This window comes from Sinocyclocheilus grahami, unplaced genomic scaffold, assembly GCF_001515645.1.
Source record: "Sinocyclocheilus grahami isolate Dianchi unplaced genomic scaffold, SAMN03320097.WGS_v1.1 scaffold219.1, whole genome shotgun sequence".
NCBI lineage: Eukaryota > Metazoa > Chordata > Actinopteri > Cypriniformes > Cyprinidae > Sinocyclocheilus > Sinocyclocheilus grahami.
Window position 1 is genome coordinate 1,638,322 of NW_015505398.1, and position 25,822 is coordinate 1,664,143.

A 25,822-nucleotide genomic window follows, 5' to 3' on the forward strand; every position below is an offset into this window, starting at 1 on the left:
TGTTTGTACTGTGTATATATATATATGTGTGTGTATATATATATATATATATATATATATATATATATATATACATACATATATTCATATTTATATATGATATCATATATAAATGTATATTACATATATTTCTTAAATATGTACATGAATGTGTGTCTATTATTTATACATATAAATATACACAGTACACACATATTTAAACACAACTTTTATTTGGGATGTGATTCATCATGATTAATTGATTTGATTGCCCTATAATATATTTTTGTTTTTTTTCTTTTTTTTGTTTTAATTTTTATAGGTTTCATTATCGATATATGGCTATGGCTGCTGAAATCACCAAATATCATTCGCGCTGTCGTAACACTACTATATTTGCGTTATGTTGTGGTCTGCAGCATGTACTCTGCCTACAGGTGTGTGTGCATGAGCATGTGATGTTTAAAGATGCGTTAAATGACAGCAAAGTAAATGTAAAAACGGGAAATGAGGATGCACAATTAAATATCTACCTTATTTTGCAATGCAAAAGTAAGCTGTTTTCTGTGAATGTGCATGACGTCCGATTCATTAGCTGCTATAGAGCTGCAACGAGCAGTAAAAGGTAAAACTATTTGCACTACAAACCAATGTCTTTATGATGACACTAATAAATTAAAATAATGATTAAAACAATTTCATTTTGCAATATCAAGCAGCATAACAAACTGTTTTTGTACAGCTAAAATAATGACACCGGACACCGGCGAATGACACCGGAAGCCTCGCACATTCAAGTTACAATAGATCGCACCCACACTTGCGTTAAAAATAAGATGCATATATCCAGTAACTCAGTAAATTAAAAATATCTCGCATATAGGCCGATAACCAATATAGTACCAATATAGAGCCACAAAGAAATTCCAATGTATTTGTTGTTCCCAGACGCCATGTGGAGAGTTGCAGGAGCTGTTATGTTGGTGGGGCCGTTAACGCTCCCCTGCTGACTGACAAGGTCACATGCTCCAACTCTCCTAGTTTTCCAAACGTCTATGTAAATGAGCGGACTGCTAGGTGCAGCAGCACTGATCCTTGTTATCCCAGCTACATCCCCAGACATTCACCATCTCTATATGACTAATCTTCCATCTTCAGTGATCCCGTGGTTTCCCTGGCATAGCCTTTTCTCATCAAACTTCATAACCTCATCAGTTTCCTTCTGTTGCGGCCATTCTCTGTAAACATCCTCTGCTCTTCCAGGCTCCCCAGTCACCTGTTTGATAGATTGTGTGACTAGAACGCTCATTAGCTTTGAGTCAGCAGGGGCATCGATAACCTATAGCATGGTGGCTAACCTCCGCGCTTCCCCGTGCGCTGGTGGTGCCGCCATCCCTAGCGTCAGCCCTTCCCCTAAAGCCCGGCGAGGCCGGAACATTCATCATCCGCAGTCAGATCCCGCTTCTATAATGTATGATGTGTCGCGGTGCAGGGGTAGGCGAGCAGAGAGGGGAGGCCAGGAGAAGCAGTGAGGCGGGTATTGATCAGGAGCCACAAAGAAATTCCAATGTATTTGTTGTTCCCAGACGCCATGTGGAGAGTTGCAGGAGCTGTTATGTTGGTGGGGCCGTTAACGCTCCCCTGCTGACTGACAAGGTCACATGCTCCAACTCTCCTAGTTTTCCAAACGTCTATGTAAATGAGCGGACTGCTAGCTGCAGCAGCACTGATCCTTATTATCCCAGCTACATCCCCAGACATTCACCATCTCTATATGACTAGTCTTCAATCTTCAGTGATCCCATGGTTTCCCTGGCATAGCCTTTTCTCATCAAACTTCATAACCTCATCAGTTTCCTTCTGTTGCGGCCATTCTCTGTAAACATCCTCTGCTCTTCCAGGCTCCCCAGTCACCTGTTTGATAGATTGTGTGACTAGAACGCTCATTAGCTTTGAGTCAGCAGGGGCATCGATAACCTATAGCACGGTGGCTAACCTCCGCGCTTCCCCGTGCGCTGGTGGTGCCGCCATCCCTAGCGTCAGCCCTTCCCCTAAAGCCCGGCGAGGCCGGAACATTCATCATCCGCAGTCAGATTCCGCTTCTATAATGTATGATGTGTCGCGGTGCAGGGGTAGGCGAGCAGAGAGGGGAGGCCAGGAGAAGCAGTGAGGCGGGTATTGATCAGGTCAACCCCCCTTCGTCCGTCTGTCATCGCTCCAGCTAAGAGGAGGCAGTCAGATTCCGCTTCTATAATGTATGATGTGTCGCGGTGCAGGGGTAGGCGAGCAGAGAGGGGAGGCCAGGAGAAGCAGTGAGGCGGGTATTGATCAGGTCAACCCCCCTTCGTCCGTCTGTCATCGCTCCAGCTAAGAGGAGGAGGAGGAGGGCGTGATGAGATAAAAGGAGGAGAGAGGGGCTTGCTGGGCTGTAGAGGACGTGGCTAATCAACAGCCTCAATGCCCACTTCTTGAAGTTCATTTCTGGAGAGATTCCCCCTAGTGACCCCTTCTCACACATGTACTCACTGTCTGTCACTTCCTCTCACCTGCTGTCTCGCATATTCTCTGAACTCTCTCTCTCTCTCTGTGTCTCCGAGAGTGTCTTGGCCGAGAGAGTAGAGGAGAGGAAGGGGTGTGGAGGGTGGGGGCAGTGGCCTCACAGCTGCGCTAGCTGGCACTGCTTCCTCAAACATCAGCGCCACAGCCAGCAGCCTGCTTGGCACAAACACTCGCCAGTAACACTTAAACAAATTGCTATAGCAGTGGAAGAGCTGTCTTACATTGTTGATTTTTAACATTCCGAGAGACTTTTTCTCCCCCCCTCGCTTTGCCTTTCTTCGCCTTTGGATGCTTTCAGCTTTTGGAACGCTCGGTGTTTTGAACGCACGCCCAATAATTTTCCACCGCTCGCTCTCGTTCTCTCACTTTCTCTCTGAATATCAGGCCCCCATGGGTCTCCTCTTCCTCCACAGCTCTCAGAGTCATTCTTAATTTTTCTGTTCCCCTCATCCGGTTCCTTTTTTCACACTTTTCTTCATCTGCTGCTCCTACATGTCTTTTTCTTAAAAATAAAAAAAGCATTCCCCCCCCCCCCAATTATTTCTTTATTACCGATTTATTTTTAATTCATTATTTTATAATGAACTGTATATAGTGATTTAAAAAAAAAATTAGTTAGAATTAGTTACAAATAATATAATACTGAAATATAATTTATTTGGTATGTAAAATGTATATTTATAATTTTTTAATGTAGCACAATAACTATGATAGATAAACTTTTTTTATTCTTTTTCTTATACATACACATATATATAATATGCTATTTAAATATCTGTTCCCCTCATCCGGTTCCTTTTTTCACACTTTTCTTCATCTGCTGCTCCTACATGTCTTTTTCTTAAAAATAAAAAAAGCATTCCCCCCCCCAATTATTTCTTTATTACCGATTTATTTTTAATTCATTATTTTATAATGAACTGTATATAGTGATTTAAAAAAAAAATTAGTTAGAATTAGTTACAAATAATAATAATACTGAAATATAATTTATTTGGTATGTAAAATGTATATTTATAATTTTTTAATGTAGCACAATAACTATGATAGATAAACTTTTTTTATTCTTTTTCTTATACATACACATATATATAATATGCTATTTAAATATACTAGTCATTTATGCTCCCGAGATGATTTTTTTTAAAGCATTTTTCTCACTAATTAAACAAGTTCTCTTTTTAGCTATATATGTGGGTGATTTTTTAAATTATTTAAAACTGCGTGTCATAATTTATGACTCTGACAGTATGTGGGTGTATTTGTGCAGTCAGGTGAATAGGTTCATCTCTTTGTTCGGGTCTGTCACTGCTGTTAGCGCAGGTCGGCCGTTCACTCTGGCATGCTAGACAGTTAAACGCATGTTTACCGTTCAGATCCTCTGGGACTCCTCCTTAGTGGCTGAGGTTACGGCGCTGATCGCATTAAGGTCCCTCGACATGTTACAGTGCATGGCTGGGTTACGCTGCACGAGAGCATGCCAAACCATGCGTGCAACTGCTCGCTGCATCCGAGAGACCCAGACCGAGGGAGGATGTTTTTCATGAGCAGCGCTTCCAGCTCTGCCAGGATCTAAGTGGAAGAGCTGTCTTACATTGTTGATTTTTAACATTCCGAGAGACTTTTTCTCCCCCCCTCGCTTTGCCTTTCTTCGCCTTTGGATGCTTTCAGCTTTTGGAACGCTCGGTGTTTTGAACGCACGCCCAATAATTTTCCACCGCTCGCTCTCGTTCTCTCACTTTCTCTCTGAATATCAGGCCCCCATGGGTCTCCTCTTCCTCCACAGCTCTCAGAGTCATTCTTAATTTTTCTGTTCCCCTCATCCGGTTCCTTTTTTCACACTTTTCTTCATCTGCTGCTCCTACATGTCTTTTTCTTAAAAATAAAAAAAGCATTCCCCCCCCCAATTATTTCTTTATTACCGATTTATTTTTAATTCATTATTTTATAATGAACTGTATATAGTGATTTAAAAAAAAAATTGTTAGAATTAGTTACAAATAATAATAATACTGAAATATAATTTATTTGGTATGTAAAATGTATATTTATAATTTTTTAATGTAGCACAATAACTATGATAGATAAACTTTTTTTATTATTTTTCTTATACATACACATATATATAATATGCTATTTAAATATACTAATATACTTGTCATTTATGCTCCCGAGATGATTTTTTTTAAAGCATTTTTCTCACTAATTATACAAGTTCTCTTTTTAGCTATATACTGTATGTGGGTGATTTTTTAAATTATTTAAAACTGTGCGTGTCGTAATTTATGACTCTGACAGTATGTGGGTGTATTTGTGCAGTCAGGTGAATAGGTTCATCTCTTTGTTCGGGTCTGTCACTGCTGTTAGCACAGGTCGGCCGTTCACTCTGGCATGCTAGACAGTTAAACGCATGTTTACCGTTCAGATCCTCTGGGACTCCTCCTTAGTGGCTGAGGTTACGGCGCTGATCGCATTAAGGTCCCTCGACATGTTACAGTGCATGGCTGGGTTACGCTGCACGAGAGCATGCCAAACCATGCGTGCAACTGCTCGCTGCATCCGAGAGACCCAGACCGAGGGAGGATGTTTTTCATGAGTAGCGCTTCCAGCTCTGCCAGGATCTAAAACAACAACGCGGTCTTATAAATTATTCAGCGTGGACAGAGAGTGTGTGACAAAACACATGCTGTAAATGAATATTTCAGTGCTGGACACGAGTGCATCTGTAGAGGAAAGACTGCCCACGTGTGCCAACAAACTCAGAAACCTAAACCTAGTGCAGTCAGGTGAATAGGTTCATCTCTTTGTTCGGGTCTGTCACTGCTGTTAGCGCAGGTCGGCCGTTCACTCTGGCATGCTAGACAGTTAAACGCATGTTTACCGTTCAGATCCTCTGGGACTCCTCCTTAGTGGCTGAGGTTACGGCGCTGATCGCATTAAGGTCCCTCGACATGTTACAGTGCATGGCTGGGTTACGCTGCACGAGAGCATGCCAAACCATGCGTGCAACTGCTCGCTGCATCCGAGAGACCCAGACCGAGGGAGGATGTTTTTCATGAGCAGCGCTTCCAGCTCTGCCAGGATCTAAAACAACAACGCGGTCTTATAAATTATTCAGCGTGGACAGAGAGTGTGTGACAAAACACATGCTGTAAATGAATATTTCAGTGCTGGACACGAGTGCATCTGTAGAGGAAAGACTGCCCACGTGCGCCAACAAACTCAGAAACCTAAACCTAGCTGAATAGCAGCCCAGGAAGTCAGGATGAGTGAAAAAAGCCTCCTAACCTTTAAAGTCGCAGAAAGACAGATGTTTTATTCTTTTGTGGTGACTAAGGGGGAGGGAGCGCAGTAGTTTACCCACAACTATACTCCCTCTTCCTTTGCAGGAGTGCAACTCTCAAATGTTATATCACGTCGATTGAGATGAGTTTACACCACAGGGGAAGCAGCGTTTTCCGTTAAACCACTGTACCTGATTACGGCTGCGTCTCAGAAACTCGCACGCTCGCAGACACATGGCCTCGTGCACCTGAGCGCAGCAGAACCGAACCTGAACGCAGAAGGTGTAACGCAAATACTTTCAGCATCCGAATTTAAGTAACAAAACTATTTACCTGTTCCCTGGAGTAAACAGAATTTAGCTTCACTGCTGTGTTTGTTCAAATGTTTGAAAGTCTGACAAGTATAATATATGATGTTTTTAGAGTTGTTTATCATTTTCCTTTAGGAGTCTCCTGTTTTTTCTCGCAGAGAGCTTGAAACTGCTGAGTTTGGATATTGTGAAGTGCATGATTCATACGGCTGTGCGCTGTGCACTTTTTATTTGCCCCTTGCAAGCTCACGGGCTGTTTCTGCTACAGGAAAAGGATGGAGATGGATTAGTATCATCGACTGAGACCCGTCTGACCCTGTTGTTTACTGTCAGACGTGCCCTGTCTGATGGACAGCTAGAAAAAATACACACAGAAATAAATCACACATTACTGATGTAATATGAAATATAAACCAGTTCCTTCTGACCTTCAGCAGCCTTCAACTGCCAGAGCTCACTCACACGGAATGTGTGAGTTTTGGCAGTCATTGTTTGTCTTCCTTGAAATCTCCCTCTTTTTCCACTTGATTAATGTTTATATGGTTAATGTGTATGGTGCTGTTCTGATTGTTTGTCTCTTTGTTTATCTATAGGCAAGTCTGAGAGGCCTCAGTTCTCTGGTTATGGAAGAGAGCCAGGCGTCTCTGGATGCCAGGTAACAACTACAACTTCCCTTTTATTATTATGTTTTTACATAGTTTTTGCTTTTGTGTGAATCTCACTTAGCCCTTGATTCATCACAACTACCAGAGTGCTGAAAGTGAACGTGCCAAATCCAAAGTGGAAATGAATAAAATCATAAACAGTCTTGGGAATTACTGTAGTGAATATACAATTTTTTTTAGTTAAGCTGAGCTCTAAACTACAGTATTTGGGATGGGGTTTTTTTTGGAAGGGGGGAAGATTTTTTTAATGTTTTTGAAATAATCTCTTGCGCTCACTACGTAAACGGCAATGTTGTTAAATATTATTACATTCTAAAATAACTGTTTTCTATTTTAATATATTGTAAAATATAATTTATTCCTTTTCCTACTCTGGTCTTCAGTGTCACATGATCCTTCACAAAAGCATTCTAAAGAGAACAGATTTTATTTGAAATGAAAATCTTTCGTAATATTATATTTTTTTACTGTTACATTTGATGAGATTAATCTGTCCTTGCAAACATATAAAAAAATTTAAAAACTGAATGAATGTATTGTATACCAATGTGTATACTTTTTTATAATTGAATAAATGTTGTATAAATGAACATTAATGTATTTTTTGTGATACCTACTGTAATTCGTTAACTAATTGTAACCAAAAATATAAAGTGGTGCCTAAATCATTTGATAATCACAACTGAGAAAAGTCATCAGAAAGTCTGGGAAATTGCTCAAAAGCAGTGGGAACTGTGTTTATAGTTTCTGCTCAGTTTTTCACATCAGATGATGCTGAAAGAGTGTTTTGTGATGTCTGAATGCTTTTAATATGAATGCTTTTAATAGCATTTAATGTGTGATTTAGAGGGAGTGTTTATGTGTAGGGAGCAGGCCTTCAGCACACAGAAACATGACTTTCAGCACTTCCATTAAAGCGGGGTCACAGAGCCCGGCCCTGCTCCCCTCCCTCAGCCACACAGATGTTTCAAACAAAGACAGGATTGTGTGAGCACACCACCCCGCTCTCGCTCTCTCGCTCTCCTGCCTGCTCATTCTCTCTGACATGGTTGACGTCAGTCAGTCAGAGAGTATACTTGGAGACCCCCCCACCCTTTTTTCCCTCCACATTTTTTTTAATCGCCTGTTGCTTGCACTTTTGCTCTGTTAACATTTTGTTCGCCCCCTCTCCAACCTTGTGGTAATGAGTACTGGGAAACCAAGAAATAAACTCTTTTCCATCCTAGTTCATTATTATTGCATTGCATATTAGTTCTATACCTTATGGTTATTAGCAGAAGGATTTAGTGAGCATGCAGGGTCTTAGCTTTAAGATTAAATTTAATGTCACGGCTAAGAGACGATATTAGAGGAAGGCTACCTCTCCAGCTTAAGTGTGAGGTCAGCGCAGCCCTCGACCTGGACGACCCTTTAATAACCTCGCCCTCCGAGCCCAGCGCCCATCTCAGGAGAGGAGAAACACACAAGCGCACCTTTAAAAGCGCCGTGTGGTTTGCAAGCAGTGAATGGCGCTAGTCAGAACGAATGAAAACACGGCTGGCTCTCCGGCGCGTTCGCTCATTCATAAAAGAGCTTTCTGAAAGGGAATGCCAGTCCAGACATTTTGTGTGGGAACTGGGGAATTTATGCTGGCCTGCAGCTGCACAGATCAGAGCCTGGCAGAGACTCAGTTTGTCTAGTCGCTGAAGAAAAACAGGAAGAGCGAAAAAGCCGTTAGGTTCCTGGGAGAATGTGGGAAGAATGCGGGCTGCAGGCTGGCTGCATTAATATTCTGAACCCTGCGTGTTAATACGGCCACCGCGTCTGCCGCACGCATATAAACAGATGACTATCAGGTGCAGAGATTATCAGAGAAGCAGTGTTTTTAATACGCGAATCGGGCGCCTAATAACCCAGTCTGCTTCGAAAATTGAGCAATGCACATTGCGGAACCTAATAAAAGGCCCTATTTGTTCAGCGAGTGCCAAGAATGGAAATATCTGCACTAGTAATCTATCAAGTGTTTGGCAGTGATGGGAAGCGGTTACAGGATTTTCACAAAGCCAAGCAGCCCGTCTTTTTATGAGGTTTGTCATCATTTGCAGGCTAAACCTCTCCCTCAGCAAGGTATTATTGCATCATTTGAACCTGATGTGGAACTGTACACCTTTTATTGAGTTAAATATTCAAACTGTCTCAGCCAGCTGTGGCCCCTGTATCTCTGCCTGCCAAGCATCTCATTGGCTGCTATCTTTTACTAGCAAGTAATTCAGCAACAAAAACAGTGGATTTCATGTAGGCTTGGGAAATGAGAACCACTTCTTATTTTGAACCATTAACGATTCTCGCAAGTGCATTCTTTGTCTGATGTGGACCGAAAAACATACAACAATACTCTGTGTTTCCTGCATGAAACATATTTCACAGACTGTGTAGTCAGATTCCTGAACGGTTATGAACCAGTTTTTTTAAGTGAATAAAAATCATACAATGCCGCCAACATAGTCCAACTCCTAAACTAATGACTTCTACAAATCAGTTCTTCATAGAAAATCAGAAATAAACAGCGCAAACAGTTTTGCTTGATTCCCAAACAAATGACCCTGGTTACAGTGTAAACAATGTAGTTAAATTACATAAGTAATGACCTTTATAAGGCCATTTTTGTGTGAATCAAAACCATTCATTACTACCATTCAGTACTATAGTCAGATACCTGAACAAAATAACACTCAAATAGTTAACTCAAAAATGAAAATATACTTGACTTCATGTTATTTCAAACCTTCATTCGTCTGCATAACACAAAATGAAAAATGTTTCAGTGTTGTGTTTTTGTCCGTACGATTAAAATCAATGGTAACCTAAACTGTTTGGTTACCATTATTCTTCAAAATATCTTCGTTTGTGTTCCACAATCATAGAATTTTCATTTTGGGGTGAATTATCCATTTAAGAGGCAATTGAATCCGAATCTCACAGTTGCAGTGTAGTTTGATTCCTAAACAAATGACTCTTGAATCTTTTTTTTTTTCAATACCGTACAATATGACCAATGCAGTTCGATTCCTGAACTAATGACTCTAATAAAGTTTTTAGTGAGTAAAAACCATTCAATGCTACCAGTAAAGTCAGATCAAATGATACTTATGAGCCTCTTTAGTGAATCAAAACCTAAATGCTTGACCAGTATAGCCATACATATGTATCTCTCTGCAGGAAAGAGAAGCTTTATTTGACAGTTAAATGTTTTTTACATTATACATCCTAAAATGATACAGTTTATTCATTTGTTGCTCGCTGTTGCTTTGGAATATATTTGACAACATCTCACTAAAGGCTACCCTTCCGTTGCAATCTTTAACCTTGTTGCATGAAATGCCATGATCCAAACATGAGAAATGTGAAAATACAGAAGCGATAAGAGGCAAGCGGTAGAGAGCTGCATTCAGCGGCGCGGTGGCTGTAGGTAAGCTTTGCTCCCGTCCCCTGTGTGGAGGATTATTATGATTGTTGCGGCAGGATGCGGTTGACAGATGACTGCTATTATCTCCACCAATCTGCCTGACATTTCACTCAGGAAGATGATTGTTCAGATGTGAGCGGGCTCAGAAGCCCCAGTGATTCTGTCAAGTGTTCTTATAATGAACACTACTTCTCAGTATCCACAAGATTGACCGGACTGTCATGTAAGCTGAGTACTTGTTTTAAAGGCTAAACCACTGAGGGCAGTAATTTTCCCCTCACCTGCTAACACACGGCCATGTTCACACATAAACATTCATACCCTGAAGAGAACTGAACAGGGCTTTTGTCAGTATATCGCCATTGTGATCGCTTATACTCAGTATTAGGGATTTGAACACACTCCAACCGCCCCCCCCCCAAGTATTAAACGTCGCTGTGTAACTCATCCTGAAATGTTTGTGCAGAAGATGTGAATGATACCTCAAATCATGTGGCTTGTTGGCGAGAGGTGTATTATTACTTTTCTAAGAAATCAGACTTACGATTTTCACCTGGAAGATGAAAAAAATATTTCATATACCCACGTCCTATCTAGAAACCTGAATATGACTAGAGGTTGGGCTCTTTTTTTATTCTTTTTTTTACTTAGCAACAGCCTGGCATCGTACACGTTTTTCTTCAGGAAATGTACATTTCTTATTAATTCTATATTTAATTTAACAAAGATCTCACTAATCCCCTTTTGTTTCATGGAACCACCAGTTCTCTGAATGTAATCTTTAAATAGGATTCGACTAATTTCACATCACTATAATAAACCTCAGCAAATCTCCCTGAAATCACTCTCTCCCGAATGTTAAATTAGTATTCTATCGGTCTTTCATCTGACCCCGGCACTTTCCTGTCTTGCTTTTGCATCGCGGCTAAAAGTAAGAAGATAATATTGCTGTGAGGATTTCATATCATTGAACAAAGGCAACACTAGTCAGTCTGCTTTGCCATGTCAATGTCAATGATGCCACCTCCCTGACAGCCTGTCACTTTCCCCCCCTCATTCCTCCTGCAGTAAAGGAGAAGCCAACCTGATTTTCACACGATCTGATGGCCCTTGTTTTAAACGGCTGAATTCAAGAAGGAGTAGCTATTTTTAAGTGCTTTCTTCTGTAAGCCTCGACAAGCGCTTTGATTATGACTTCTATCTGACTTTGATATTGAATTTATTTTCCTGTATACCAGGAATAAGCGATATGGCCAAAAATATTATTCCAATATTTTTTTCTATCATACAATATCAATATTTATCATGATATTAATTTACCATTAATGGGGAAGGAAGCGCTTTTCACATGTTTGTCAGACCTTGATAATGAATGTAACATAAATTGTTTGTTCACAATTAAACTCCACAGAGTAAGCTACCATTTAATTTAGGGCCCTATGAAATCAGTTTTGTTTTCACCCTAAAAATAATCCATTTTATTTTGTTATATGATTTAATACAAACCTATCATCAAAGATGGTGTCTAATGAAGTTAATTGATAAAACCTCGATAATACAAATTATTTATGAGATAAATATGATACAAACTAAAATCACACAAAATAGTAGTCAAATTTACAACCATAATTATACTTATAATGTGTAATCATGGTTCTTTATTAATATTTAGTGTGATTTTAGTTTGTGTTAAGAGGTGAGGTACAGTAGTCAAAAGCCACTCTCTAATGCATGCTGGGTCTCTCAGTATGAGTCCTGTTACCTGATTCTTTCTGTTCTCAGTCACTCTTTCATCCCCCTCCCCACACTACTCTTTAACTCAGCAGACGATTAGGCTAATTGGGCTTCTTCTCTAATTGGCCTCTTAACCCAGTTTGCTGGGTTGAGCGACGGAGTGGATGTTGGTCAAGGGTGCGATAGCCTCTGGGAAAACCATTTACAAAACCTGAAGCCTACGCTAATCTCCCAGTCATCAGACACGGGTTTGGGGCCACTGTCTCTCTTCTCTCCTCACATAATTGGCTCTCCGTCGACAGTCTAGAGGCCCTGTCGACTTCATGGGCTCTATACCGGGTGTTTTATCAAGTTAAGCCAGCACAGTTTTTTACAGGGGAGCTGACAGCTCCTAAGATCAGACAGATGGTTTAATGAGGCTTGAGCCGGGCCACTGTCGTACACCCCCCCCCCCCCCCCCCCTTCTCTTTGGCTTTCTCTTCCTTCACTCTCCTGAGCCTGCTGCTCCTTTAAGTGAGGATGTGTCCCTGGCTGCGTGTGGATATGCCCTGGGGCTCTGATCAATAGCAGTTCACCGGGAGCAGAAGGGGAGGGAATCACTAGGTCAGACTGATTGGATCGATTTCTCCTTGGACTTCACTGAGCTGCTGGCACTCTCACATCAATAACTGCACAATTGTGTTCAGTAAAGAGAGGAAAGAGCAGAAAAACTCTCAGCTTTTTTTTCCCCATAACGAGTTCTGATTGTGTCCTTCTGTGAAGCACAAAACCTTCATTCAGGGGTCACACAGTATCTGAAGTAGTCATACATCACATCATATTTTATATTTTAATCTGGGTGATGCTCATTTTATTTATTTTTTACTTTTAAACTGACAGTTCAAAAGCCCTGTTACATTAAAGGCTTGTATTTAGCATTTTCTTACTCAGAATGAACTTTTTTTATTACTGATATTATCGGTGTAAGACTTCGGTTGAATTGAAAAAAATGTACATGAATTTCATTATTTTATATATTTTCTTTGTTTCCAATTTTTTTTTAATTCTTTAATGTTTTACGTTAAAACTTTGGGCTTGACACCATGTCATTTTATATCTTATATCACAGTTAGGTTAATCTATCTGAAATAGATTTATTTATTTTTTCCAAATTCAGTAGTGGCATATATGTTGTATACGTAACTAAGAGCATTTTTTGTTTCACCTTTTTAACATTTTAAATTGCATTTGCCATCTAACAGTCATATAAAGATATTTTTTAGAAACAAATAATTCCAAACACTAATCTTTGTATGTAATCTTTTGCAAATATCAAAATAATTTTTTTTCATATTGTACATTATAATGTTGTAATGCCTAAACTCAGTTTTGGTATTTAAATGATTGATTTTAGTTTTTATTTGTAACTTATTTGATAAGTGTATAGAATATTAAAGTATAGAATGTTAATATCAGCCATTCATGGGTTGTCAACCATATTGTGAAAACAGTCATCGGCTTTTCTGTTATTTGTTTTTCTGTATTTCAGTTTATTTTTGTTTTGATTTAATTTCAAAATATGTTTTTGCACACACATTCACTTTTTTGTACATTATGATGTTGGCTCTTGGCCCTGAACTCTTTTATTTTTTTCTGTACAGTCTAGTCTGAGGTCGGACATGGGGCTGGCAAGCCCAGGGCCTGTCACCACCTCTGGGAAGTCGCCCACACCATTCTACTCTTATACTGGTTCCAATCCACGAAGACGCTCCCTTCAGGACTCTGCTTCACTGGGTTAGTGCCTGTCTGATGCCCTCAATGAGGAAGCATGACTACAATGCCATGGTTATGTATAATAATGGACACTACTGGAAATATACATTTTTCAGCATTAGCTTTTATTTTTTACATTGAATTCCTCGATTTCTGCCACACTGATGCTTTCATATTTGTCTTTGTAAACCTGTAATCAAAGAGACATCTGACTGAGTGCCTCCGCATGCTTGTTTATTCTTTTTTCCCCTCATATGTCTCAAAGTTGTTTTTGTATTCTCTCCACAGATCCTCTGCAAACAAAGAAAGTGCGCAAGCCCCCTCCTGGCCTGCCTACATCTGTGAGTATAGCATCATTGCATCTTCCTGCCATCGCTTTGCTTTAAAAATAGATGCTAGTGCACAAACAGACACATTTAATGAAAGCCGTTGGTACGGCGGCACACGTTTTTGAATTCCGTCTTATCAAAGTCATCCTCTGACACGGCGGCGGCGTGTACCTGTGCGTATGTCGGGCGTGTGCACACGGGAGGCCAAACCTGCCTCTCAAATCAGCTCTGTTGTATTTGCGGATCCTCCGTTTGGAGCGCAGCGGGCGTAGGTGTGAGGTAATGATGCTTGATTGATTTGTGAGGCCGCCCCGTCAGCGCTCGCCCCCCTCTCCTCCCCTTTCCCACGGGAACAAGGGCTCAGGGACACGAGCTGTCATGCCGCATCCCCACCACAGCTCTTTTGATGTTTAATTAGTCATTATGTAGCCAGAACAGGAGGACAGACAGAGATTAATAACGCGGAATTGGGGCGAAATTTCCATGGGCGATAATCCCAGTGGAGTGCCAGACATTAGGATTCGGAGGAAGTGTGGAGCTCAGCTTGACTCCGCCTGTGACCTCCGTTAACCCAACTCCCTCCCAACCTTTCTGTATGCATAAATCGCACATTCGAACAGTCATTGTGGGAAAACGGAGGTCAGATAGTGAAAGCCTCCTTTTAGATTCTCCCTCAAACCGCAGTGCTGGTCACAGTGAATGCGTGAATACAGCGGCTTTAGCACAGAGATCCCCCTCACGTTAATACGGCAGGATTCGGATTCCTCCCGCAGAAAAAAACGAGGCCTTTGAGGGCTGCGTGGCAGCAGGATTAGTCTTCGTGAGCTCTCAATAATCACATGGCGCACAGGCGAGAAATCAAGCGCGACTCTTCCGCGATACGTGAATAAGAAGTTGCGCAATGCACTTTTTGTCTTTAAATTTGTGTTTGAGTCGTAGCTTGTCTGGAACGGAGTCGCTCTGGTGATACGAGACTCAGGGGAAACGGGGAGCCAGATACTTCTCGCTATTAATGCCAGAGGAAAAAACAAGCTAAGACAGAAAAAGACGGAGAGGTGGGGTGGTAAGGGGGTTGAGGAGAGATTGGTGGCCTCGTGGTGTACATCTCTTTGTTGTGTAAATGGACATAGGGCTTTTATTTGTCACTACTTAACACATGGCCGCAGGTGCACTTGTGTGATTCATAACTCAAAGCAGCTCAATTCAGCGCAGGGTAGTGCAGTGACGGTGCACACCAGGAATATAGAACTCTACTCTTGTAAGAAAGGATGGATTCTCTTTGAAATCCCACTCACAACTGATGAGAGTGTGTTAGTACCTATGTTTCCATCTAAGTTGCGAATGTATGCAAAAAATTTTAAAATTGTTCAAATAATTTGTAAATAAAGCAGCTTTTCCATTCCGTGTGTTCAAGAGCACAAAATCATCACATTTTAGGAAAATTGACTCGAAATATAAATGTAAAATTGTGGAAACCACTAGGGCTGTTTTATTAAAGGGATAGTTCACCCAAAAATGAAAATGAAGTGATCATTTACTCACCCTTGTGTTGTTTTAATGCCATCTTTCTTTTTAGGACCACAAAAGGAGAATTTTCAAAAAATGTCCCACTCATTCCTTTAAAAAAAAAAATTATAATAAAAAAAACGACAGAATGGTCCCATGTGACACATGTCTTGTATTCCAGGTGTTTTGGGGCTTTACAATAGGGTTTGGTGAAAAAACAAACCAAAAGTTAATGTATTATTTAACAAAAATCCTGACCTTGGCCATTCGTCTCTGTGCACAGCTGCTCGTTCATGAAACTCTATTAAAATGAGTTTAAAAAAAAAGAAATATATTTAAAATGATTTTGTACTCGTTTAAACTGAACTCCTTCATACATGCGGGCGTCAACGCAAACATATATTGTTGTTGCATCTCCAATAATTTGTTATTATTGTTCCATCTCATTCTTTTTTCTCTCTCTTTTTTTTTTGACTGTGAAACAATGGGCAGCCTTGTGGACAAACTATGCGAAAAATTCAAGGCGTCTTGTGCAAGTTGAGTATGCAGAGTATGCATGGTTAGAAAAATTCTAGCTGCGCTTGTACATATGTTCATTCTCTTCTTAGGAGTAAATGTAAATCACATGCAATGTACACATGGACTTAAGAGCAACAGTGAATGATATGACTTGAGGAAAAGTCATGTGACCTTTTTTGACGTGCATCAAGAAATTTGTGATTTTATCTGCATTTTCTTCCTTCTTTTACTCATGTTGATGTTTCCATCCAGCATTTTTATGGAATATCCCACTAAATCCTAGTTATTGATCCATGTAGACAGATAAAGTCCCATTACTTTTTTATCTTTCTATGAATTGTTTCCAGTAAATGTTTTTGTTGCTCAGTGGAAATTTTAATCTCATATTTGTGTTTCCATCCAGCATTTTTACTACAATATCCTAAAATTTGCATTAAAATATGGATGGTTTGCGTGGACTGGCATTTGGTCAGCCATCAGTCATCATGATTGGACAAGAGATGTCGAAGACCTAGACGTGGTAATAAAGGGCACTGATAGCCACGGTGGCACAGATACACCTGCAGAGCCACGTAGGGTTGCTGGGGCAGCTGTGTGTGTGTGTGTGTGTGTGTGTGTGTTTGTGCATGCAGTCTGCAGGGTACCTGTACAGTGGGCTTGCAGCTGCAGATGCCTCTGAAAGCTTTTGCTTGTGTAAGCAGACGAGCCCCACTAGAGGCCCGTAGAGCTGCTTGATAAACAAAATGAACACAATGCTTCCCATCATCAGGCCCTCCGCAGGGAATACAACCCCCAACTCACCTAAAAATACTTTAACTATTTACCTCTTACCAGCTCATCACTTTTTTAAACGCAACACGGCTGATGGATCGGTGTAGTTTACGTATAGATGTAAATATTTATGGAATAACATCCGCTTCTTTTTGGAGCAGCGAGGGCATGCTTTACGACATAAAGCCCTAAATAAGACATGGCAGTAGACTGGGGACGTACAAATATTTATAACCGTGTTTGATTTGTGTACTTGCTGTTTTGAGAAGATGAGGGAACCATGTTAACACTTGAACTGCAGGAAAAGGTTTAGAAAAAGATAGCGGATGTTTGTTTTTCAGTCACTAAACATTTGAAGATTAGACATACTGTAAGTAGGGCTGAAGGCTTTAGGGAAATAAATCAAATTGTGATTTTCCTGATTAAAGGGGTCATGCCATTGATGCGATTTCAATTTTTCCTTTCTCTTTGGAGTGTTACAAGCTCTTGGTGCATAAAGAAAATCTGTAAAGTTGCAAAGACTAAATTCTCAAATCCAAAGAGATATTCTTTATAAAAGTTAAGAGTCAGCCACACCTACCTAAAACGGCTCGTTCTAACACACCCCCACATGTCTACATCACTATGTGGGAAGATTTGCCTAAAGCCACCCAAATGTTCACGCAAAGAAAGAAGGCATAACTTTTATTCTGGCTGTAGTATTGTTGCTGCCGCCATGTTGTGAATGCGCTGTGTGATTCGTTGTGAAAGCGAAACTACTTTGTTTGTTCTTCCAAAAGAGGACGATATTTGCTTGGTCATGCCTGGAGCTGATCCGTGCTGGTCGCTGAGTAAATACATCAACTTTGCGCTGTGGATCGCCAGATTGGCTTTCACCGTGGACGAAGCGGAGTCCAGCCAGGGGTCGTCACAGGGCCGCCGTGTGTGATGCTGTGTTTCGTTGTGAAAGCGAAACGATTTTGTTTGGCGTTCCAAAAATGGACACGACTAGAAATCAGTGGTTAAGTTGTATTTACAACACTGTTCCAGAACAGTTCAAACCAAATATTCAGATGTGTGCAGCACATTTTATGGAGGACTGTTTACTGATCCTGGTAGAGTAGACTACAATGCCGGCTGTTCTGACTCAAAGACTGTAAGTACTTATTTTATATTTAAAGAGTTTTTATATTTTATTTATTTAAAGCAAGTTTTTTGGGCAGTGTAGATTAGGGCTTGTTGTTTGTCATTTCTCCGATCACAAATGCAGACATGGTTTTATGTTTACGCGGCGCAATGTTAGTAATTGCAAAAAAAGAATAATTACAAAGTAATTTTGTCGCATTTTGTTCATTTTTATTGTTTTTTTTTTATGTCTATATAGATTTTATTTTAGTACAGGTTAAACTAAATGAAAGTAGAAAAAATTTTCCTTGGCAAATAGCCAATATTACTCTTTTTTATTATTTTATTTTTTATTTATTTATTTTTTTTCTCTAAATTTTATTTCAGAGAATGTTTTTATTTCATGTAACAAAAACGTTTGCTAAAATGTAGGGGTGACCCCGAATAGTCGAAGATTTGATGCTTTGATAGGAGGAACCTATAATTTATCTCGTATACGATGCATTTGGTTGAGTTGCGCTGCAGTAAAGGCAAGCGCTTCATTGTAGTACTACGGTGATTATGAGCAGGACAAACAACAATGCAGAATATTAATAACTATGACTGGGACTCTCATATACATAACATTATAATGAGAACACTATTATACTAAAACGCTGTGAATTTTTAGAGTTTAGTTGCCGTGTTTCTGCGCGTTGTTGCGTGAAGAACGCATCCACAAAAGGAGTTCATTCAGAGCCACGCAGACACATTCATATGCATTTGGGGTATTTTGTGCAGATAGCCTATAAGTAGTAATATTAACGTTATGTTTTATAAATAACGAAGCGTATTCTATATGAGATAAATGATGAGTTAAATCCCATTGATTAAAAACCTGCTATCAAATGCTTCATTCTACTGGTCATCTTCAGCGCACACAGCTCAAAACAGAAATGCATAACATTAATAACTACTGTCATATACATAACGTTATAATGAGAGCACTATTGTAAAAAATGTTGTGAATTCTTAGGGTTTCGCTGACGTTTAATGTTAACTATCTTTTAATCAAAACATAAAACATTATTTTTGTATCTGCGAGGCGTCCATTACACATTTTCCCTGTATGATAACGTCAGGAGGCTAATTGTGTCTTGGTAATGTATTTTGCCCCGCCCACAAACATATGATTCGACTATCAGTCGACTATCGGCTTGATTCGAAAATTCAGATTCGAGTATGTAAATCCTTAGTCAGGGACACCCCTACTAAAATGTGTTGTTTATGGTTTTAGTGGAATAACCCTGGTGTGTTGCTGTATTTACTGCAAATCGAGCCACTGTGAGAATCATTATGAGCTGCTCACGTGTAAATGAACACAGTGCTGCATTTCACTGTGAAATGTGAAGTGTATATATTTATTTTATATATTTATTTAATTAAATCATTGGATTATCGTACTAAATGTATCACACTTTCAGCCCAAGACATTTCTTCAGTTTTACCATATGATGCCTGGCTAGTGTTTTTAGGAATGTCTGCAAGCAGATGTAGGTAGGGTGCTTTGCTCGCTGCTATGAGCGTGGCAGGCGCGTGTTCTGCAGTTTGCATGTGTGTCTGGCGCAGCGGCAGCCATGCTGTCAGGCAGCTGTGTGGGCACCTGTGCTGAAGGAACCTGGCCCTCCTGACAGCCACAGAGGGAGAAAAAGAATCAGAGGCGGATGGACGGCCCCATGACTTTGGGCAAGTAACTGCATCTTGTGGGAGATATATACTTGGTGGAGAGCCTGGAGCTGCAGCCTATATGTGTAAATAGCCAGGCTTTTTTTAAACACCCTTGTCACTGGCACGACTGTTTGATGTGACACTGCCTGCACCGGGGCGCCGATGTTCAGCCCAGAAGAGATGATCGGAGAGAGAGAGAAAGGAAAAGAGGCAAGGAGAGAAAGCAGCAGGGAGCGCTCGCCTTCCTTCGGGCCCTTTTGTATGCGAGAACACTGGCTGTGAATGACAAAAAAGATTGTCATTTGCTCTTGATAGATCGCTCAGGCACCCTCGCTCGGGCAGAAGTTGCACTTAGCGAGGAAACGAGCACCAGGAGAGAAGTGAGAAGAAGGTTATGATCCACTGTGGCGACAAGGACACAGGACTAGTGCCCAAAGCTCAGAGATGTCAGCTTGACTGGAGCTCCACCATTCAGAAGATACATCCTGCATTTTTGACTAGACAGCCATCTACAGGCCATGCAAGCTGATGCAGGTCACCAACGCCACATTGGGCTTTTTGTGTGCATTTGTTCTGGGTTGTTTCCCCCTCCTTTTTTGCCTACTTTCTTTGAACCCCCTGCCTCTAATGCAAGGTCACAACCTGGCAGTGAAGACCCTGTGTAGTTGGACATGCCTTGGGATAAAAGGCCCGCTAAAGCTCTGTAAAGAATAAGAGTATAGTTTGATGTAGGTCTTTCATGTGGCCACTGCTCTTTGTTCTGGAGAAAATCTCTGTTCTCTTTTGTATTTCCTCAGCGCTGAGATTTTATGGCCTCACATCTCTGTTTTAAAAAGCATATTCTGCAGCTAGTGGTATAAAATAAAAGCCGCATTTGGTTTGATATCTCTGAGCTTACAGTCATGTGATCTTGTATCCTCCCATGACCCACGTGTTCAGACGGCATCCTGTAACTTGTAGCTTTTAATAGCTCTCTTGATCTTCAGACATTCCACTTCCTCCCAAACTTATCTGATATTTAGGCTCATTATGTCCTTGTAACCCATGTGTCTGTCTGGGGTTTGTCGGCCATCAGGTCATAATCCTGCCACCAGGGGGCAGTGCACTGGGTCAGTGTGTGTGTGGGTCAGTGTTTAGTTGAACTATACAAAATTTATTTTAAATCTCAAAAATATCCAAAAACGTACAGAGGATTGTATTTGAAAAATAATTTTCACGATAAAATTTAAGTATTAAAATTTCACAACTCTTTAATTCAACTACAATACCACAGCAAAAACTAATACATTCACACATTTATTTTATTTAGGAAAAGACATATTCACAAATTGCACAGTGTCATGTAGCAAGTATTTCATGAATAATAACCCAGGTATTAATAATTAGGAAGTTATTATTATTTGTTACATCAGCTCTGTGACCTTAATACCTCACAGATACATGTCCTTTGATATTTTGCTATCATTACCTTTTATTTTTAGTATCAACTTTTAACAAAACTAGTTTGCAGTCATTTAAATTAACTTGATTACACAAAAACAATAGAATTCTATGCCATGTCCTCACTTATATAGGTAGGTAAACGTGTGTGTGTGTCTGAAAGGATATGAGCTCATCAGATAAGTGATTAGATAGATGTTCCTGGTTTGAGTCTGATGCTGAACAGAGACATGTCCACCTCTTTATCAGTTTAGGACGAGGGAACGAGTCTCTTTATCTGTTTAGGCTGCTGATATTTACCTCAGACTTCAGAGCCCTAAATCCTGAAGCCTACAAAAGAGCAGAGACCTGCGCCTTTCATTTATAGTTAGACTACAAGAAAACCGCATAGAAATATCTGTTCATTTAGACCCACATTCAGACTTGCAGGTTTACAGAAATACGTGTTATTTGTATTTTGCGTGAATGTACATCCTCACAGCTGTGGTCTCTTTAAGAGCGTGCTCAGTCAACAGTCAAGAGCTGATTATCTTAAGATGTGATGTGTGTAAAGTAGAGCTAATCTAAGCCACACTGGCATGGTTTACCTGGCTGGAGCACAGCCTGCTCGTGAGCCCCAGACGTGCCCGTTGTAGGTCAGCAGACAGCAGATGTCACAAATAGAGAAGGTGTCACTGTGGGCTGTGGGTGTAGGTGCAAGTCAGGTAAGTGGGTGAAGCTGCTTTTGCATTGCTTGATGTCAGGTACTCAGTAATTGGATGAAGACTTGTTGCTCGACTTGTGCGTTGGCCCAGACATGTACGAAGGATTCAAAACCTGAAGCTCTCTCCTGGATCCTGATGAAAGGGCCCCGGTGGATTTATCATGTCTGGAGGAGATGCTCTCTAAATACTGGTGTTATTCTAATATAATGTTCGTGTCGTCTTTTTTGTGTGTTTTGTCTAGGCGCTGTCCTCAGGCAGGGAAACATTAATCATTACAAGCACATAACAGAATGCTCATAAGCCCACGAGACCCGTGGAGAGAGATTTTCCTCCTAATGTGTTGTGATGAATGGCCTTATAGAAACACGAAGATGTTAAATTAGCTTGTATGTGCAAAGATGAGCGTTCTGCATTTTTCTAATTTGCAGGCGTGGGATGTGTGTGGGGATGTTGATGTGTCTAGTTTTCAGATTGATTAGTGGGACAGACTGTCTGCAGCACCTATTACATTTAAACTCCATAATCCACACAATCAGTACAGGTGAATCCCAGACCTCCTACGTCTGTGGTGTGATGAAGAACTGGGTTGGCTTAACACTGTCTTAACAGGTGCGTCTCGTCTGTGAAGTGCATTAAGTTTCCAGCATTAAGTTTGGTGCCTTGACTAAAAGCAAAATACAGCACAAAGTGACACAATGCAGAAGCCTGCTTCAGTGTTTTGCATCAGTGCTTTTGTATTGTTTAAGTAATATAGGCCTATATACCGTGTGTGTGTGTGTGTGTGTGTGTGTGTGTGTGTGTGTGTGTGTGTGTGTGTGACTTTAAAAAATATATGTAAGTTAATGCATTGAAAAATCTAGATAATTGAAATTTAAAATAAATACAATAAAATGCACTTCCATTCAAACATTGGAATTTGAAAGAAATTAATACTTTTATTCATCAAACATGCATTAAGTTGGTCAAAAATGACCATAAAGAAATTTATAATGTTACTAAAGATTTCTATTTCAAATAAATTATTTTCTGCTGAACTTTCCATTCATCAGTCCTGAAAAAATATGATCTCCACAAAAAAAAAAAAAAAAAAAAAATTAAAGTGGTAAATATTTTTGATTATAATAAGCATAAAATCAGCATATTAGAATGATTTCTGGAGGATCATGTGGCACTGAAGACTTTAGTAATGGCTGCTGGAAAATACATTTTAACTCATTATTACAATAGTAAATAGATCTTTTAAATTGTTTTAAATTTCTTGTTTAAAAAAAAGAAAAAAATGGATCTAAAAACAAGTCTGACCATCTTACATAGTTTTGCGAGGAAAAAAAAAATACTTAAATGATTTTAGCAAATGGCTGCAATATAACAAAGAGTGAAAAATTTAAGGGGGTCTGAATACTTTCCGTACCCACTGTATATATATATACAGTATATGCAAAAGACAAAATGCTTGATCGATCAAATGTCACTGTGGGTGGAGCTATCCAGAACAGCGGATCTAAAATAAGCGATGGAAAAATGTCTCGTTGTGCTTCTAGCAGGCAAAAAGTCGCTTTATCATGTTGTATCTACCTAGTAACTAAATGTAACCAACGGTGTCTGGTGTAAGTTTATGTCCAATGAATCTCATCAGTGATTGGTTATTCACAGTGGTGATCAAAATGAAGTTAAATGTGGCATCTGTGTGGAAATCTTGCGAGGACAAAGCAAACATCCGTTGCGAACGCTTTGGACATATGTCCGTGATTTCAGTTCTGTCCCTTTTCATTTGTCTCTTTCATTATTTTTTCCGTGTTCTTTTCCTCCCAGCAGTGCATTCTTTATCTGGATTTGTTTTATGGAGCCTTCAAGCATTTCTCCATCACGGCTGTCTCTCTCCTAAAGAATGGACTTGAAACAGCTCCAGGTTTAAAGTGGTACCAGCCTGTCGGATCTCAACCACCTTGGACTCATTTGAAAGAGTCTCACTCGGAGAAGAAAAGAGAATAAATAATAATAGAATTAGAGGGGAAAGCATAATAAAGTATCGTTTTCTGGGAAGGCTTTCATCTTTCCATAACAATAATGTTGTGGATGGGATGGTGTTTGGACTGGGAAGCCTGCAGTGACAGACATGAAAGGGCCCGGAGTGGAGCGGCCTAGAGTGGGCTTTAAAGAGACCAATGGTGCTACAGGCCAGTGTGTTCACAGCACGTCGACGACCTCGGCCTCCCCGTCTATTTTTGCACCCCTGTCCATTCATTTTCAAAGACTGTGTCCAGCCTTTTTCTTTTGCCTCTCTTTCACTTCCCATTTCCCTTAATTTTCCATTTCCCCTCATTCTCTTCTCCCACCCCAAGTGCGCCTGTTATTTGGGTTGTGTACCCTACCGCCCCCCTTGGTCTATGGGCAAGAGGCCCAGGAAGGGGAGCAGCGGTTACAATGAGAGTGAGAGAAGGGGACGTGTGAGGAAGTGGAGCGTCATTGCTCTCGGTGCTTGACGTCAGGCTCGGCCCCTCTGCAGCTGCTGGATGTGTTCAACAGCTCTCTGTGTTTGCTGTCACGCCACTGTGGGGGACTATTAAAACAACAGCCACAGGTCACAACATTCGGCGCAAGACTTGGTTAAGGTCGAGCAAGTGCATAGCATGAGAAATGCATAGTCTAATCGCAATAGTAGCAGTGTTAGAAATGGTTCTTATTGTGTATAACCACTGATTATTATTATATTTTCATATAATTCAAGAATATATTAATACATTTATACATACAGTAGAGATCAACGGTTTGGGGTCAGTAAGGTTTAAAGGTTTTTTTTTTTGTTTTTTTGTTTTTTAAAAAGGCTCCTTTAAACACCAATACTGAATTTATTTCATTAAAAATACAGTAAAAAAAATATTTTGTTTAACTACTTAGCTAGCTGAATTTTCAGCATCATTACTCCAGTCTTCAGTCTCACATGATCCTTCAGAAATCATTCTAATATACTGAGTTGCTGCTCAAGAAACATTATTATTATTATCAGTGTTTAAAGGGTCATATGATGCTTTTTTAAAGATCATTATTTTGTGTATTTGGTGTAACAGAATATGTTGACATGCTTTAATGTTCAAAAAACACATTATTTTTCAAATATTGTACATTATTGTAGGTCCTCTATGCCCAGCCTCTCTCAAACGCTTCGTTTTCTACAAAGTCCCTCCTTCCGACAAGCGCAGTCTGCTCTGATTGGCCAGCTGACCCAGTGCATTGTGATTGGCCGAACACCGCAAGCACTCGTTGGAAATGTAACGCCCCTTACCATAATCGCAAGCTTCATCTTTCAAAATAAATGTAAAGACAGAGCCTGAAAAGGGAACAGAGTCGCGTGACAGACACGGTGATGAAGCTGGTGTATGTGTGCAGTACACAAGCCACGGTTAAGACAGCTGACTCCACTGTGATCTCTCTCTCTCTCTCTCTCACACACATGCGCGCGCACACACGCACACACGATGCCCAGACAAGAATAGCCTTCCTGATAACGTTCGGGGTTCAGACACACTCTCTCTGTTTAAATCTATATTAAAGACAGATCTCTTTAGCCAAGCATTCAAATAATACATCTTATAATCTTATACTGCAGTTATATCTGATCAAATGCACACTATTATTCATTAGCTTGAGTTAAACAAATCAATTTTGCTTAGTTGGAACAGCAGCTACGCTAATTTTTCTCTATTACCTTCTGTTTCTGCCACGGGTTGGCATCGCATGGTTACTAGGAATTACACAAGCTTCAGTCTGGATCCAATCCTTACAAAGACCTGAGATGTCCGAACACCTGAGAAGAGATGATGCCAACCCCCCAGAGGACCTCAGATGATGCCATCCCTCAGACAATATACAAAACTACCAGATTTTGCTATAATGGACATCAACTTGAGATACATTTACATTTACATTTAGTCATTTTGCAGATGCTTTTATCCAAAGCGACTTACAATTGGGGGATACATAAAGCGATTCTTCTTAAAAAGCCAAACAGATAC

At 40.2% G+C, this 25,822-nt stretch overlaps 1 protein-coding gene across 4 annotated transcripts in view; it reads left to right on the forward strand.

Annotated features, from left to right (window-relative positions):
* The window catches only part of LOC107596418 (transcription factor 12-like), a 128,211-nt gene that overhangs the window by 74,554 nt on the left and 27,835 nt on the right, over positions 1 to 25,822 (forward strand). For all 4 annotated transcript variants that reach the window (XM_016287149.1, XM_016287151.1, XM_016287150.1 and 1 more), the window contains 3 exons: positions 6,727 to 6,788; positions 13,618 to 13,750; positions 14,018 to 14,070. In XM_016287149.1, the coding sequence (XP_016142635.1) occupies positions 6,727 to 6,788; positions 13,618 to 13,750; positions 14,018 to 14,070 (248 nt within the window). The remainder of the gene's footprint in view (positions 1 to 6,726; positions 6,789 to 13,617; positions 13,751 to 14,017; positions 14,071 to 25,822) is intronic.